The sequence below is a fragment of the Buceros rhinoceros genome, unplaced genomic scaffold (genome assembly GCF_000710305.1).
Source record: "Buceros rhinoceros silvestris isolate BGI_N320 unplaced genomic scaffold, ASM71030v1 scaffold10244, whole genome shotgun sequence".
Taxonomy (NCBI): Eukaryota; Metazoa; Chordata; class Aves; order Bucerotiformes; family Bucerotidae; genus Buceros; species Buceros rhinoceros.
This window is the reverse complement of record NW_010407651.1, coordinates 6,044-22,706: the sequence shown is the minus strand read 5'-3', so window position 1 is coordinate 22,706 and position 16,663 is coordinate 6,044. Positions and strand designations below refer to the sequence as shown.

General features: G+C 46.7%; 1 protein-coding gene across 1 annotated transcript; it reads right to left on the bottom strand.

The window, feature by feature from the left end:
- Nucleotides 1-1,085: 1,085 nt before the first annotated feature.
- LOC104492055 (putative polypeptide N-acetylgalactosaminyltransferase-like protein 3) lies at nucleotides 1,086-14,581 on the bottom strand. Its single transcript, XM_010134557.1, has 5 exons — nucleotides 14,396-14,581; nucleotides 10,859-10,996; nucleotides 9,536-9,631; nucleotides 2,219-2,386; nucleotides 1,086-1,576 (listed from the first exon to the last, which is right to left on the bottom strand). The coding sequence occupies exons 1-5, from the start codon at nucleotides 14,558-14,560 to the stop codon at nucleotides 1,448-1,450; spliced, it is 696 nt and encodes a 231-aa protein (XP_010132859.1). The 5' UTR covers nucleotides 14,561-14,581; the 3' UTR covers nucleotides 1,086-1,447.
- Nucleotides 14,582-16,663: the final 2,082 nt, after the last annotated feature.

Here is a 16,663-nt window from a genome sequence, read left to right as displayed (position 1 = left end):
AGTCTAGCATCCATCTAAAACAACTTTGCAATACCACATTTCCCTTTTACAGGCAGACAGACATCAGGACCCCAAACCTGTATAGATTTGGTAGCCAAGATTACTGTGGGCCAAAAAAAAGCAGGTGAGATTGGCCCACCATATTAACAAGCCTCAAGTGACTTCAAGGTCAAGAATTTAAACCAAACTGCCATTTGTTGGCCTCTTGGCCTCTTGCCCTCCCTCTCCCTTCCTTACCTCACCATAGCTCTGCCACGCTCTGTTTGGGTGGCCCTTGGCCACAGTCACACATGATCAGGCAGGATAGGCGTGCTCAAGCCTCAGGAAGAGACCACTGCTACAAAATTCCAGAGACTACCCATTACTGAAGTCTTCATTCTGAGTAAGGATGCCTTAAAAACAAACCCTGTAGCCTCCATGGGAGGGAAGCCCGAGTAGAACTTTCTCTTGCGTTACCTGCTCTCAGCCTGCTGCACACACCTGCACGTCCATCCCCACTTCTACAAGAAAAGAGCAAAAATAGGGTAAAGGTGGGTCTCCAAGAGACAGTGCCAGGCCAGTGGCCCCACTGGGAGCACAAGCTGGATTTGCAGCTACGCAGGGTCTCGTGGGGCAGGAAGCACTCCACAAGCCTTACTCACCGTGCGTGAGTCCAACAGACACCCAAAAGGGCAGGCAGACATCTGAGGTCTTTTCCAAAGGGAAACCATTTGGGGACTCCATGGGAGGAACTGGTGCTGCATGGGGCTGGTTTGGCCAACAGCAGCATGCTGGCGATGGAGAGGGGGCAATGGGAGATCAGGGGGTTTATTCAATAGGATTTTGTTTGATGACATCTGTGATTAAAGGTTGGAAAGATTCATGGGAGCTACTGGCGTGAGCTTTTCCTCTACCACTTTGCTCTGCTCAAGAAAGGGGCTGCAAGATGCAGGAGCAAGAAAGGGAAAACAGAGAGAGGACCTAGCAAAACACATCTTCCAAATTTAGCTCATTTGGGGCTTGGCAACCTTTTTGTCTCATAAGCACATCAGTTTTCACGCTTGCCAGGAAGGAGCACCCGGGGTCTCCCAACACCAGTCGTGGTGCAAACCTACCTGGCTCTTTGGGAGAGCTTGGAGTTGTCTGGGAAAGCAACAATTCCTGTCAGTAAAATGCTCACGAGACTGCATGAGCTTATTACAGTCATTCCAGCAGAAGTAAGTGGTACCTTTTAGAGTGCTTGCTAGAAGGAAATAGCAGTTCTGACCCAATTTCACACAGTTGGAATCAGCTGTGGGAGACTAATATACAATAAAAAATAAAAAGACAAATGCCCGTTTCCCCCATGTCCTCTCCTAATAACATGAATAAAGCTCTGTTTTGATATTTCGTCCTTTCCAAAGGAGTCCAGTCAGATCGGTCCAAGTCAGTCGTGCGTGGAGTCAAACTCTTCTGACTCTTCCACCCTTTACTTGATGACATTTTTAATCGTCCACCTTTGTCCTGTGCAGCTGCGAAGAATCAGGTCGATGCCAGCCATGCCCCTGTTCTCCACTTCCAAGCATCGTCCCGTTCCCTTGTTGAGGATGGCTCCATTCTAAAAATTAAAAGATATGGGGAAATTAGTTAAAAAATCAAAGACATGGTTGCCTGTGAAGCGAGCCAGGTCCATGTGGTGCCCCGGCGTGCAGCCGTATCCTTGTGCATTGCTGGAAAACACCCAGCACTTACCCAGGCGGTAATGCAATTCAAACAATAAAATAATTCCTAAAACAATCAACGTGAATTGAACGAGCAGCAGCATCACTGCAGCATCAGCAACCAAAGGACATCGATAACCTTTAAATAGTGTGGCTGCACCCCTGCGTTCAGAAGGTGTGACAGTTCTGTAGAACATGTATTATTTACACTCTGCTTTGGGACAAAAGCACCATGTTTTCATGTATTTCAGCACAGATTATCTGTAAGAAACACAGAAATCTGGAAGTCCTCAGCAGGGCAGGTTACATACACCTGAGGGTAGCACCAAGGGAAACTGCTCCTGGAAATTGCCCTAAAATACTGCCCACGCCCCGATCCCTTTTAACCTTTTCTCTCTGCCCTAGGACCTGGCACCTGCTGTTGCACAGACCATTCTGTCCTCATCTTTGTCCTCGTCCTTTGTCTCACACCAAAGACGATATGCCATAGCCCACGTGGGACACAGGGGAGCAGCACTGATGGCAGACCCGTAACAAACCTGTATGAAATTCCAGCGCTTGTGGAGGCTGCTCTTGACCTTCTCGCAATCGAGGAGCTGAGGGAAGCGGCTTTTCACATTATCCACCAGGCAGCGGGTATCGGGTAAAAGAGTCGTGGTCCCGAGGGCGCCGAGGTGAAGGAAACCCTCCTTGGTGTAGCGTGCGAGCTGGGGGGCAGGGAAGGAAAGAAGAGCATCAGTATCTTCGGAGCATCATTAAAAAGCAATAGAGGAAAGGACAAGTTTGTAGAGCCCCAGGGTAAGAACTGTGAGGATGGTGCACAGAGAAAGTAAAACTGACAAGAGGAAAAAAACCAACTTTCTCCAGCCTTTTTTTCTTGTTGTTTTGGGCTTTTTTATGGATACAGGCAAAGAACTGGGGTTCAGAGAAGGGATAAGAATAACTCTGAGCCTTACCCCACAATGGGGCAGATGCCTCCAGCGTCCTTTGGGCCTCACCACTCTGCAGATTGGGCTAACAGGTGATTTCCCCTGGTTTCAGCTGGAGCCAGCTGGCTTGGCCAGAGCCTCGCCCGTGGCTTCTCGCATGCTTGGCAAGCCAGCCTTGCTTTGGCCTGAAAACGATGCTGCTGGTGTGTCTGGCACAGCTCCCCAGCAACTCCAACAGCAGCTGGGCAGCAACGTTGGCCAAAGGGAGACAATATATAATTGGCCCAGTTCCTCTGAGATGCAAGCCCAAATCTCGCCCATGGTTCAGCACTGAAGCAAAGGCTCAGGATTGCAGCTAACCCCTGCAATACCCCCTCATTGGACCGCCCAGGGCTCCCAGGGACCCGTTTGGCTGCCAATGGTCTTGGGGGCATTGGGCAGGCAGCACTGAGTGACAGCACTGAAACAGCCCCACCGTGGTGGCAGGGCTGCACACAAAGGGCTCCTCCAATTGCAGAGTTTAAAGAATCCCACCAAAATATTTCCCTAAACAGATTTAAATTCAAGAGTGAAGAGAAATGACTGACAGTGGCCTGCCTTTTATAGTTCAAGGGAAAGATATACACAGCTGCTTATTTAAATTATGAATCAACCCATTATCTAGCAGACAAATAACGAGTATTCAGCACATTAATTAACTGAACATATTTGTGACCCAGATGCTTAAAAAGAGACAGTAAATCACACTGGGAGTTTGGGTTATCATCTCAGTTAGAATAACTAAACAATGAAAATCAAGTTAAAACAACGTGTCAGGGTCCGACTCCAGCGAGTAACCACAAATACAGCTGGGGTGCTCAAGCCTGGTTTTGCCTTCCTGCAGCGATGCTTGCTGCAGGTGTAGGTATGCTGAACCCTCTGGCTGGCCCCCGTGCTGCCCACCCACCTCGGGATGGGTGCCTGGTGTGCTTTGCTCCCAGCAGCTGGTGGGGTTACACTTTTAGCCAACATGTTGTGTACCAAAGCAACCCCTCTCGACCCTACTTCACATCTCCCCGAGGTCCCTTTGCCAATGGTATCCTCTCCCAGAGATGGATTCAGCTGTGGTATAAATACAGAGAGGTGCATGCAGGGCAGACCACGGTAATTCCTCCTCTGAAGTGATGTGCTGCTGCAGCGGGGATGGCAAGGAGGGCAGCCTGCAGAGCTTGAAGCCATAACCATCACCACCTCCTTCTCCCACCAATTCACCGTCTCCTCCTGGCATGGGGAGCCTGCCCACAGGATAGTGGTTCTATCCACCACCAAGCTCAGTTCACGCTGTGCCAGACTCCCAGCAAGGGAGCTGCCCTGTGCATGAGGCTGGAGCAACCCGGGAATGCCTCCCTGAGCATCTCCAGCTCAGCTGAAGGCTCACATTCACAGTATTTGTTTTCAGCAGTTTGTTGTTTCGATGAGCAAGATGATGCTCTCAGCCTGACACTGTTTTTAACCATACAACTCATCTGAATTAGTATTTCAGCACCAACACAGAGGATGAGGCTATTTGTCTTGGAAAAAGAAAAAGGTAAATAAAGGAAAAGACAAAAAAAGCCAAGCCCGCTCCATGACAGACAGAAGAAATCATCCAGAGGTCCCAAATGGGCAGTCAAGTTACTCCTCCTGCTTCCAAAATGTTTCCCTCCATGTACTTAATTAGTGTGCTAGACACTTTCTCTCTTTATGATGTTTGGCAGCTTGTCTTCAGACAGTTGGCCTAATGCCCACAAGGCAACGTGATTTCTGCTCTTACATGTTATTGCCTAATGTGGTGGGAAAAATAAGTAGAGCAAAACCCAAATCCTTCCCGAGGAAGGGAGCGGGGTGGGGGCTGCAGGAAGACAAAATGAGCTGAGAAGCAAACATGGGTATTATGAAAAATGCATCAAGTGCATCTATTAGTTGTGCCATTTACTATGTCTAATAGCCAGACAAATCACGCCCTGAACACGCGTCTGGATCTAGCACACTGCCTAATCCCGATCTCCTCTACCGAGCACAGCAAAGGCTCAAAACCGCCACTGCAGCCTTCAAGCCTGTCCAACCATCAAAACTGAGAGCATTATTCCCCTCAAATCCCACCCAACTCATGAATCCAAGCTCCACCACACTCGTAAGACATTTACAGAATTTTTTTCTTTCAGGACATTTTGCCTTTGACGCCTTAATTCTTCTTTTGTAATTTTGCTCCTCTCCAGAGCGTGCTGGGGGTCTCAGCCACAAGATGCCAGTGGGAAGTGAAGCACTAAGATAAATAGTTTCCCGAGGATTGTCGCTCTTGTTCTTCATTCTTTCACTGCTGACCATCTCAAAACAGTTGCCTGTCAGCAAGTGTCTGAAGAAGGCTACTCGCTTGGAGATCCCACGGCTGTTTTGCAGACATCAATGATTTCCTCACACAGTCATCATGGTGCTTAAAAATAATAAAAGCTTGTCTTTATTCAAAGGAAATGATTTCATCATGAAGAAGTGCAGTCCAGCCACAGCAAGCTAATGGCAGCCCATGCCAGATACCCTGCTAAATCCAGTGATGCTTCAATGTATCAAAACTATGTTTTCGTGGCTTTGCAGAAAGGCAAATCACTGAATTCACCCAGGTTTAAATTCTGTTCTCTTGTTCCCCAAACTTGTATCTGTCCTTTAAAGTGATCTGTCCTACATCTCACTGCCTGCTAAGCAGGTTTGTCAGCCTCCAAAAGACAGACGAAGGCAGGTACAAGCTGAACGAGCAGAGGGATTTGGCCAATCCAGCAAGATAAAGACAAACATGGAGGTACCAGCCTGAGGAAATGCCTCAAGGAATTACCCAGCCTGGCACAGGCCAAGAAACAAAGTGAAAGACCAAGAGAAAGGACCAGAGAGAAACAGTGTAAAAATATTAACAAGCTAACCATTTAAAAGTGGTTAATACTGATGAGGTCTGAAATCCCTTCATCAATGCAAGTGGCCCAAAGCCACATCCCCAGACATCAACACTGATTCATACCCACAGCCTCTTATGAACACCCTTCCAGCTAAAACTGCACCTTGCAAAGCTCCCACCTCCAGGTACCACTTGGGAGGGCTGCTTGGCCTTGGGTGACCCGCAGCTCCCACTGGTGCTGGGAGAGTGGAGCAGGGCATGGCCATACGCATGCCAGCGGCACTGCTGGGGCTGGTCTCCCATCAGCAAGCTTGGACCACCAATACATCTTCTTTGATTACTGTTTCTGGCTGGCTGCGTCTTGGGGATGGGAGAAAGTTAATTAGACATCTTAGTACCTGGGAAATAAAAGCCTCAATGACCTTCATTGACTCTACTGGAAAATAATTTAGGGTTGTTTAGCTTCCTTTCTGCGCGGGGTAGATCATCAATTAGCAACCACAAGGAAAGCGTACGGTATTTTCTTTTTAACACAATTTAATCTGATGTGCTATTTTGTCACCCTTGATACTGCCATGTCCCGGACGATCTCAGTATTGATGGTTTTGTCCTCAAGTTCCGATGTTTAAATGGGCAAAACATATTTTATCCTATAATTAAATGAAATGCTCTGCTGAGTGAACATTATCTTAAGTTTTATAGTATTATAGTGCTTTCTATCACCTTAATATATCACCATAGTTCTGTCACTCCAATGAGGTATTATTATATTATTAGTGTAATATATCATTACGGCAAGGTGTTCTCATGATGTATTGCTTAAAAGATGAAGCCATCAGGAAGAAAAAAAAATTCCACGAGCAGGCTCAATATAATTACAGGATAAAAGGATACTTCATCATGAAAGCTGATAATGATTTGACCTGGAAGTGAATGAAAGCAGAGACAACGGAAAGCTAAAGGGAAAACGAGAGAAAAAACTACTATTTCTCCTTCTGAGAGATGCTACAACAGAGGTGCTGTGAGGGAAAGCCAAGATGTCGTCTGCATTGAGCACTAGGTCTGGGATCCATAGCACCTCACCGCACCCATCTGAACGCTACACACTACAAAGTTTAAACCGATCGCATTCATCAGCAGAGAGAGCAGGAGCTCGAGATAGAATACAAGCCGTCCTGCCTTGAGCAGGACAAATCTCCCTGCAGAGCAGGTCATCCCCCCTCGCTCTGAGCTAGGCTGCTCAGCTACTGACACACAGCAGCCCGCAGCACTGCTTGTGGATGGACGTAAGAGTGAGGACTTCCAGCAAAACCCCACCATCAGCCAGTGTGGCAGGGACTGGGACCCGCGACACCGCTGTCCTCACATCACTGAAACACCAGCAAGGAGCCTGCACCTCAGCCCTGCTCGCTGCAGCCCCAGAACCGCCTCCTTCCCTGCCAAATGCATTTACCTGAGCGTGGCTGGGCTACAGCACCCGAGAGAGAAGAGGCGGGTTTAGGAGACTACATGAACGCTGAGCACAGGCACCATGGCGTGAGCTTCCAGATGCTGCACAACTCGAAAGAAATCGCAGCTCCTTGTGTTTTTTTTATATATATATCTCTCTCAAACAAGTGAGCTATTTGAATCAAGTGTTTACACTACTTCTAATTATATTCCCAGCAATAAATTAAAACACACAGCCCATTAATTAAACAGAAGCAGCAAAAGTCCAATTTCCTTCGTGTGGCGCCCGTGATTCTGCAAAAGGCTGATTTCAAACCCTCTGCATTCACTGATAGCTACGTTAAGAAACCATTTTCAAGGAGCTAAACTAATTGCATTTATCACGAAACAAAAGAACTGCCAAGAACTGGCTCTCAGCTGGAGAGGGAAAGGACAATGAGGAGGTGGAAGACTGAGAAGAAAAATCTGTGCTGAGCTTGCGTGACAGCCAAGCTGGAGGGAGCGTCAGAACGTCAGGCAGGAAAAGAAAACATTGTTAAGTTTAATCACAAAAACAGTTGAGAAAAAAATAAATAACCTGCCTTTAGCCATTCATCTTAAAGCCCAGGGTTAGCAGACAATGTCAGGCTAATTCAGTTTCTCATACTATAATGCACTTAGAGGTTTGAGTTTCCATCCAGAAAGTCCAAAAGACAGTTCGTGCCATTTCAGAAAGAATTGGTGTGCATTTAAGCAACTGCTAGGTTATATCTAGCAGTGACTCGATCAGCCACAGTTGACTGATCTTTGTTTAAAGGCAAGGATAAACCAAGTGAGATTTGTCTCTATCCCGAAGGACTCCCACAGCTGGCTCCCGGCCTCAGGTGGCTCCTGAAGTTGGCAACTCAGGCTCAGAGGAGCTTTGGGACTACTTAATCCTGGTGAGCCTGGAAAACCCAGGGTGACCATATCGTGAGAATGGGCTCTTCACACATTCCCGTCTCTTGGACTAAACATTTTTTTTAGCTGAAAATGAACCTCCTTGAGCATGCTGGACCCCAGGTACTCACTAAGGCTGCCACAGCTGCAGTGTCCTGCAGCTCCATGTCCCCACTGGTCTCCAGCTCAATCTTCAACTCCTCCTCAGGCCAATGAGGCTCACTTTGGAGGTGGAGAATTAAAATACACGTGTTTAAGCAATAATTGAGGCCCATGATAGAATAGGGAACTGACATCCTGTCTTGCCAAGCCCTGATTAATGCTCCAGGTTTTCACTCAGATCTGATGAACTAATCCTCCAGACATGACAAAACAGTCAGACCTTGTCTCAGGAATGCTCCCAGGAATGGGATCCCATGTTCCCAGCACCCAGGGAACAACTACAAGATTTTGCTGTGAACTCTAATATGTTTTTCCCACCTGAAAATTAGCAAATTCAGGCAACTCTCTCCCTTGTAAGGTTCTCCTCCCACATATGGCTGTACGGGCACTGTGAAAGAGCTACACTGACAATATCTGCAGTGTCCAATGGATTAAAGAAAGCTCTGGTTCCATTTAGAGTTTACTCATCTCTGGCATTCACACAGCTGTTCAATATCGGGGTATTCAGAATGTTTAAATTATTCCTTCCTTAAATATTGTAGGGGAGAAGGACACAGTGCTGAGACATTTGCCTGACGAGATGATGACCATACGGAAAGGGAAGCACAAGGAAATCACAGGATTTAGGCAAATAGCTGAAGTGAGGATATGGGCAGAGGTAAGAAAAAAACAAACAGGGAAAGTTAATGGGGAACTGGGTAAATTATCCCTGGAGCTGCAGATCCTGAAAGTCCAGCCTAGAGTCTGCCACTGGTTTAACAGATGCCAGCAGGGTCAGAGCTGGGGTCGCACCCCGATTTGTTCCAACTCTTATGGCAATCAAAGCAGCAGCACTCCCCTGCTGCTTTCTTCTGAAAACATGGAAAGAGATAAAACTACAGGAGGGGCTGAATCCATTCATCGTCACAGTTCAGTATTTGATACACCCACTAATCCTCTGAAAGAGACCTAGGGTGAATCTGGGAATGATCATTTTCAAACTCCAATTAGCTTAAAGTTAGGATAAGAAGTTTTTTTTTGGTTTGCTCCAAAACTTTTGGAGAGGCAAAAGGAGTGCTAGAAAACTAACGCTACGGTACATCCCAGCCAAGCTGAAGTGGCTAATTACCGTCCTGCTCAAGAGCACTCTTAGTTTTCTTTACCCAGTTGGGACGTTTTTGTTCTGCTGGGTGAAAGAGAAAGGAAACGTTTTAAAATGTTTTGCTTCTGTACGCTCTGCTCTGCTCACTGGCCATTTTTGTTCAGTGTTATTTACCCTCACCTGGAAGATTTTTTTTTTTTCAGATCATGCTTTTACTTGCAGCTCTGGTGTAATTATGGTAATAGAGAAAATAGCTGGGAAAATGCACCAGTATAGCTGAGGTGTTAACAAGAGGCTGGCCTTATATATTTATGAGAGAGAAGCCAAGAGACAAGCTGCACACCCATACTCTGACCTCTGCCCATCCAGCTCTGCCAGGTACTGCCTGCTCCCAGCACATGTGGCTCCTCCTCACCTGCGGTCCCCAGCCGTGGCACGGGTACAGTATTGCTGTGTGGTTCTCCTGCGGGCCCTGGTCGAGGCAGACGTCTTTCGCCTTGTTGTTCCGAAGCTGTAAGAAATACAAAGTGCAGAGTTATACGGCCCTGCCTCTTCGGAGATAGGCAATAAACTGATGTCTCCAGCCCCTCTTGCTATAGAAAGAATATAGAGTGCTGTATCACTAGGCATAATCAGGCAGAGAAAGGTTTAGTGTGCCATATGTTTTCTTTAAATACATGGGCCTAACTATTATTGCTTTTATATAATAATCATCAGCCAAAGGAGCCAACTTCCTTGAATACAGTTTTTCTTTGCATTTGGTCATGTGTGGTGGTAACAAACATATTTTTAGACTGCCGTCAGCATGTTGCCAGGAGCCTGAAATCAATGCAGAATCACTGGTATTTCATCGAAATCTCAAAGAGCTCAACAAGGCAGGTAACAGAAGTCCAGCGAGCACATTCAAATCATCACGGGGATGCAGGAGGGGACGCAAACCAGCAACCAACTTCTGAAGGACACACCTTGGAGAGAGCGTTGCAGTGCTGGGCTCATGCTACAAAGCCAAACGGCCGCTGAACCCCAGCCAGCAGGTCTGGTAATGCAGAACTGTCCTCTCTCCAGGCTCCCCACGTAGGGCCACTGCAGTAACAGTGATACCTTTGATAATGGTGCTTTTTGAGGGGTTTGAGCTTGAAGGCCTAAATAACTTCGATAACAAATCTTTCTTAAAATTAATGCCCGTCTGGGGTGCTCAGGCTGTGCGTCAAGAAGCTTCTCAAACTGCCTCTATGCCATGAGACCTATTGCCACAGACTAGTATTAGTTCCCATAAATGCCTGTTTTTCTACTCCCGGTACAGTCTCAAAGCCAGCAGAGATTGAATTAAGTCTCCTTACTTTATCTCATCCTTAAGCTGTTGTGACAACACACTGTATCCTACAGAGACCTTGTAAGGAATTAGGCTGAGTTGAAGTCAAAGGGTTTTATGAGATGACTATGTATTAAAAATATATATACAGCTGCTTAATCCATGGAGTCAATGGGTAATATAAATAATTTTTTGTCAATTCAGTAAATGAGGTATTAAAATATTTTACTAATCTCTAAGATCAGAAAGAAATCCCAACACAGGCTTTTAGGAAGAACTGTGAACAGATTTATACAAATTTATATAATTACACACAAATAGGAGGTTTTGATTCCCACTTCTCTCCTTTGAGGCTATTTCTCACCAGAGACTCACCAGCTGTAAATATTACCAGTCTGATCGAAGGGACTGCTCAGCCTTAATTACCTCTCCATACGCGATGGTGTTGTTGTATCTTCTCATTTCTGGATAAACATGGTCCAGGTACCACTGAAAATTTTTACACTTCAAGCTCTTCCTTAACGCTTTTCTCTCGGAAACATCCCCAATGTCAATACCTGGATTCTAAAAATAAAGACACAGCATGTTGCTGAACAGTTACTCTTAAAAAAGATTAAAAATGAACGTGTTTCAGTGATGTTTGATACCACTTCTGAGCCACCCAGAAACTGCGAATGGCTGAGCAACCCCAGGCAGAGGCCATGACAGGGAATATTATCACGTGTGTCCAAGCTGAAAGCATCCTCGCAGAAGTCAGAAGGAAGACTTGGGTTTCACAGCCCCAGCGAGGAGGAGGCGTGTAGTTGTCTCATGGGTTTTGAAGGCATCCTTGCAGTGGCTATCGGACTCCGCTGGACATGTTTTGGTCCTGGGAGGTAATTTAGAAAAGAGAACCCAAGAGGAGAAGAAAAGGTTTTGAAGGAGATATGAGAAGCGCACTGTGAACAGAGGTGGATCTTCTCACTGACTGCCCTGGGCTTTGTATCCGTCCGAGAAAGACTGAATCTGTCAACGGGCACAACAAAGTATTTTTAAAAAGATCTCACCTCCCTTTTAGGTACTGATGTACAGGACTTTCAGAAGAGCTTAAGAGCAAATATACAGCAGAACCTGAAAGATGATCACATGCTGAATCCTAGAAACACAAACCGCTGTCTGTGCACGGAGCACCAAAAGCCTTCCCTCACACGCCAAGGGTGTGTGACCCTACCAAGATGCTACAGAGGCCAGCACAGCTAAAAGGTGTAAAGTAACAGTAGAGAAGAAAGAAAAAAAAAAAAGGGAGCAGGTTTGAGATTCATCTATAATAGAGGCAGATAGCTAAGAATAAAGGGTAAAGATTACAGGAGAAGTTGAGGCTGAACCTCAGAAAAACCTCTTGACAATTTGGACAATTACACGGTGAAACAGTCTCCCTGGAGACACAGAGGAACCCCACTGCTTGAGCAGATTTAAAAGCAGACAAAGCTACAGTATCTGTCCCCTGAGGAATAATCTTACAGGAGCCGGGAGCAGGGGCTGAGGAGAGCTGCCCCCCTTTAACCTTTTATTCCACTACAGAACTGGGGGAACTAATGCAGCTGCCAGGCGCAGGAACCCAAAGGCGCACTGCAGCCCCTTTTCCGCCTTCCTACTCCGTGACTGGGTTTCTACTCTAGTTTAGCTCCAGGTTTCCAGTCTAGTTTAGCTCCGGCTCTTGTCTTTTGCAGTGATCATTAAATACAGCTGGAAAAGCAATTTTCCATTACAATGCTTGTAATGATCTTCTAATGAATTATTCACCCTGCTTTAGAGAAGACACCATTTTAATGCGTGACTGGTAGCTCACAGGTAAAAATAAAGATGATTCAGTGCAGACAGGTAGAACAGGCTGAAATCTGAGTGGGCGAGGTGGGACACAGCGCAAAGTGGGACCACAAACCAGTCAGCACCTGAAACATTCAGGGCAGGAGGTTTGGCTTGGTTTTGAATACAGTGGTATCACAAAATAATTCAGTCTATATCCAGGAGCCGCTTCACAATGCCACCTGTCAAACCAGACTTCTCTAAAATTAAATCTCAGTTTTACTGGGAAGACCTATATAAAAACCTCAAACTGTTTTTAGTGTAACACAGATCTGTTTCCCCAGACCCATCCCTGGTGCTGATTCGTGTGACGCTGCCTTTTCCGGGCCGTGCAGGACCTCCTGCTTCCCGATGAACTTTAATCCCTTTTTGCTGCTCCTGGGCAGGAGTGTGGTGCCTCATCTCCAAGAACGAATCAACCCAGGGCCAGGGCTGAACCCACAGTAATTTACGATCCCTACCTATGGGCGTTCGGATCTTTCAACCAATATTTAAGGGAGACCTGAAAACACTCAGTCCTGCAGGAACTCTCTGCCTCTCTGACGGGCACTGGACCAGTGCCCATCAGAGCCAGTGCACTCCCACAGCTTGCTGAGTGAACAGCATTTCTTCCCATCTCTATTCCTCAGCAATGAACTAATGCAGGACTCTCCACCACCCCAAGATGACAGCACAGGCAGCTCATGGGCCCTTCCCAGGCACCCATTGTTCACCAACGCAGTACGAAGTCACGATTACGGTGGCTCTAAATGCCAGCAGCTTTCCCCAGATGTAATCTTTCCTCAGAAAGCAGCAGCAGCTCACATTTTTATGCTTTATGTTTTTCAAAACACCCCAGAGCACAGTGCTGCCAGCTGGGGATGCTGCTGCAGCAGGATGAGGGCTGCAGCAGCTCTTTGCAGGGCTGTGATCTGCAAGGTATGAATATCTGGAGTTCATTTTTAGTGCCCAAAGGCTGGCTGTAAGTAACTGCTTACAGGGGTCTGCCACTGAGGGCAATGTTTTTTCTTCGCACTTGAACAGAGCAGCCCAGGGCTCCCCGAATCCTCATGCCAGCCATAACCTGGAGAGCATCACTGCCTTCCCCTCCCCACCATCCTCCTTCTTCTAGCAGGACCAAAGGCAGGAGATGGGGGGACTGGCCCAGTGGGGGGTGCTCCCAGTGCACTCCAGGCAGCATTCAGAGCTGGAAGGCAGGAGAGGCTCTTGGTTTTCATGATTAGACATAATCTGCACAGAGACTGGAGCCCAAGCAGCTGCCTTGGCCCTGCATAAAATCCTCCTGGAGCCTACAGAGCTTTCCGCAGAAGTGCTGAGAAACACCTAAAGAGGTCCACGTACAGGATGTGCCTCCTGGGACAGTCGCCTTGTCTTGCTGGCAGGACCCCATGGTTTTCCAAAGATGCACTATGCCGTGAGACATCAGGATTTACATGAATGTGTCAGATCTAAGGAAATCTAACTGTTTCTGTGCAGAAATAAATATAACCACTGAAGCTATTTAAAGAGAGTGTTTCTGGAGCACTGGCACCTTGTGCTGCTGGGAAGGGATCTCCTTCTGTGAGCCACCGATCCTTTACCTCTGACACAGTTTCTAAGTGCTGATGGCCTTGACTGGGAAGCAAATGGCCCAGGCTGGACCACACACCATCCAGTGAGCTCGGGGCAGCAATGGCATCTGCGAGCTGGAAACCCGAGCTGGGCTGCACGTGACACGGACCTGTCCGAGCCATAGGAAAAAACCTCATGCACTAATGACGTTGATACTAATAATCTTTTGCCAACTTTTTGACTTTACAGACAGACTCCATCTGTGGAGCAGTATCATGACATAAACTCACGCTGTGAAAACACTCAGTGGGGAGATAAACACTACAGTACAGGTTTAATTTTTAGAAACGAAAACAAAAAGGCTGATGTGAACGGTAGGAATTCCTTCAAAGTCTGCAGGTTTTGCAGCATCTCCATCAAAGCTGAGGGAGCTCTGCTGTCTCCCACAGCTGGGGTTGTGACCCAGGACATGTACAACTCTCCTTCACCAAGGGGCACTAAATGCTCTAGAATTCAAGTTTTCAACCCAATAAAGTAAAGACTTAGGATAGGGTGCAATGGCCGTACCTCCAGCGGCAGGTTCCACGCAATGTAGACGTGCCATTTGTAGTCGTCCATCCATACCTCGGCCACCCGCAAAGCGTTGCGCTTGGTGTAAAACCCGATGTTGTTGTTGTAGGGCTTCTTCTTGCGCTCGATGTGAGCCACCCTGGAGCAGGGCAGGACCTCCATGCTGCCGCCGCACAGCCACACCTGCAATGCAACACACACCACCATCAGCATCGGGCTCTGCCCTGATGTGAGGGGTCCACATATAAATTACAGAAAAATAAGCAGTGAGTTTTGAGGTTTCTATAATATCCTGGCAAGCACAGAGCATCACATCATCCATTTGGCAAGCGGAAACCCATGGCCAGGTTTGGTCTCTGCTCAATGGCAACGCACACAGGGAGAAGAATTTAACCTGTGCCCAGAGCAAAACTCATCACCTTTAGAGGCATCAGGTGTATATCCAGCACGTGGTACTAACATGCTGCAGGATCGGGTGCTGAGTTCACAGTGATGTTGCTACTAAATAAAAAGGATTAGTGACTGGAACAGTTGAAACAATTGCAAGATCTCCTCCTGCAGAAGGGATGACTCAGGGAAACATATGGCAGGGACAGATTTCTGCCACTTGAAAACATTTGTGCATTATTTTTCTTTCACATGCTGTTTAAAACTCCCTTAAATCACAGTTTACAAGTTAATAAAATCTTTTGAGATCTTCTTTATGTCACACAGAAAGGGAATTTGCAGAAAGACTTGCCACACCTGGGTTCTTCCCTCGCTGTTTGTCTTCACTGAGAGGTTATTTATCTTAAATTAAAGACACGTATCTAGGACACCAGGCACTGGGCAATCGTTACAAACACATATGCCAAACGCGCTTAATAATCCCAGTTTCACCTCTTTTACAGTCTGCTCCGCATTATCATTTTGCGCAGTTGTTGTAACACCCATTGATTCTGGGATCCCTTCCAGGCTCACCACCTTTCATCCCATCTGCGTTCCCGAAATTTTACTGACCTCGGTCAATCTGCGCTGCCAGCAGCACGAGGAGCCTCCGGGCTCTATCACCTGCCCTTTTGAATCTCTAAGCAGTGGGTTTAGCCCACCCAACGCGGGGCACATGCAAATCCCCAGCCCAGGTGACAGGAGTAAGGAACAGTACAGCAGGGAGACGTCTTCCCTTGGGGAGATCCTCCTCCTCATGCTGCTTCCCCTTGGGCTGCTGCAGAATATGGGAGCCCACATCAAACTCAAAAAATCAGAGTCCTGTCTTATTAGCTGGTGCATAGCAAAAAAATCCCATCTTACTCCTGTTCTGCAATTTGACCTTTCTGAACACTCTACAGACTATTTCATGCCTCCAGAGCAAATTCAGAGCTGATCTCAGAGACGAGGGAAGCGCCTGTCCCTCCTACTCAGCCGCAGCCACGCTCGCCTCTGACCAGCAAAGCCCACCAGGTCTGCTCAAAGTTTTGCAACAGGCCACATGCTGGCAAAGCAAATAAGAAGCAAACATGGTAGTTCCAAGGAAAACAAAAATACTATTTTAAAGGAATATTCCCAAGGCAACAGTTTGACACAAAGTGCCTGTGTTTCTTGCCTGCCCTATTCTTTAGTTTCTCAGTGTCTTGGTGAAAGAGGAGCAGAAAGCTCTGCCCTCGGGTGCTCCCAGAACTGCTGGGTTCAACCACAAAGCCGAATAAAACTGCCAGACCCAGAAGGTCCCCAGCACCATCTGGTTTTGTCATTTTGAGGATTTGATAGGCTTTATCCTGATTTTAAGATTACAATAATTATTTTTTAAATGCAAAAACTCTGACATAACTAAGATGTCATTTTCCAGCAAGTGTGTCTGAGCACTAAAGGTGCGCTATCATCTTCCCGCGCTTTAGACAAATAATTCATGTGGCTTTATGCTAGACAGCTTTCCTAGATTTCTGGAATATGTGTTCAGACTAACCTGAAATGCACATATTGTCATAACCTGAGAGAAGAAGAGTGTGAACATTGTCCAGAAGGCATTGGGTATGTATGTTCCCACAAGCTGGTTTCAGAGAGAGCAATAAAAATTTAATTCAAATGAGGCATTATGTAAGGAAAGACCACCTACCACCTAAATAAATCCTAAACTCTCACTATAAATTAAAAAAATCTGTTTTCACAAGGCATTTATAAGCATTTGTGCTGGTAACAACAGGAGCAAAGAGACCTATTACATGGGAAACAGCCAAATCACACACGGACTCACTGTCCTCAGTGTACAGAGGAGCAAACCACGGCCCC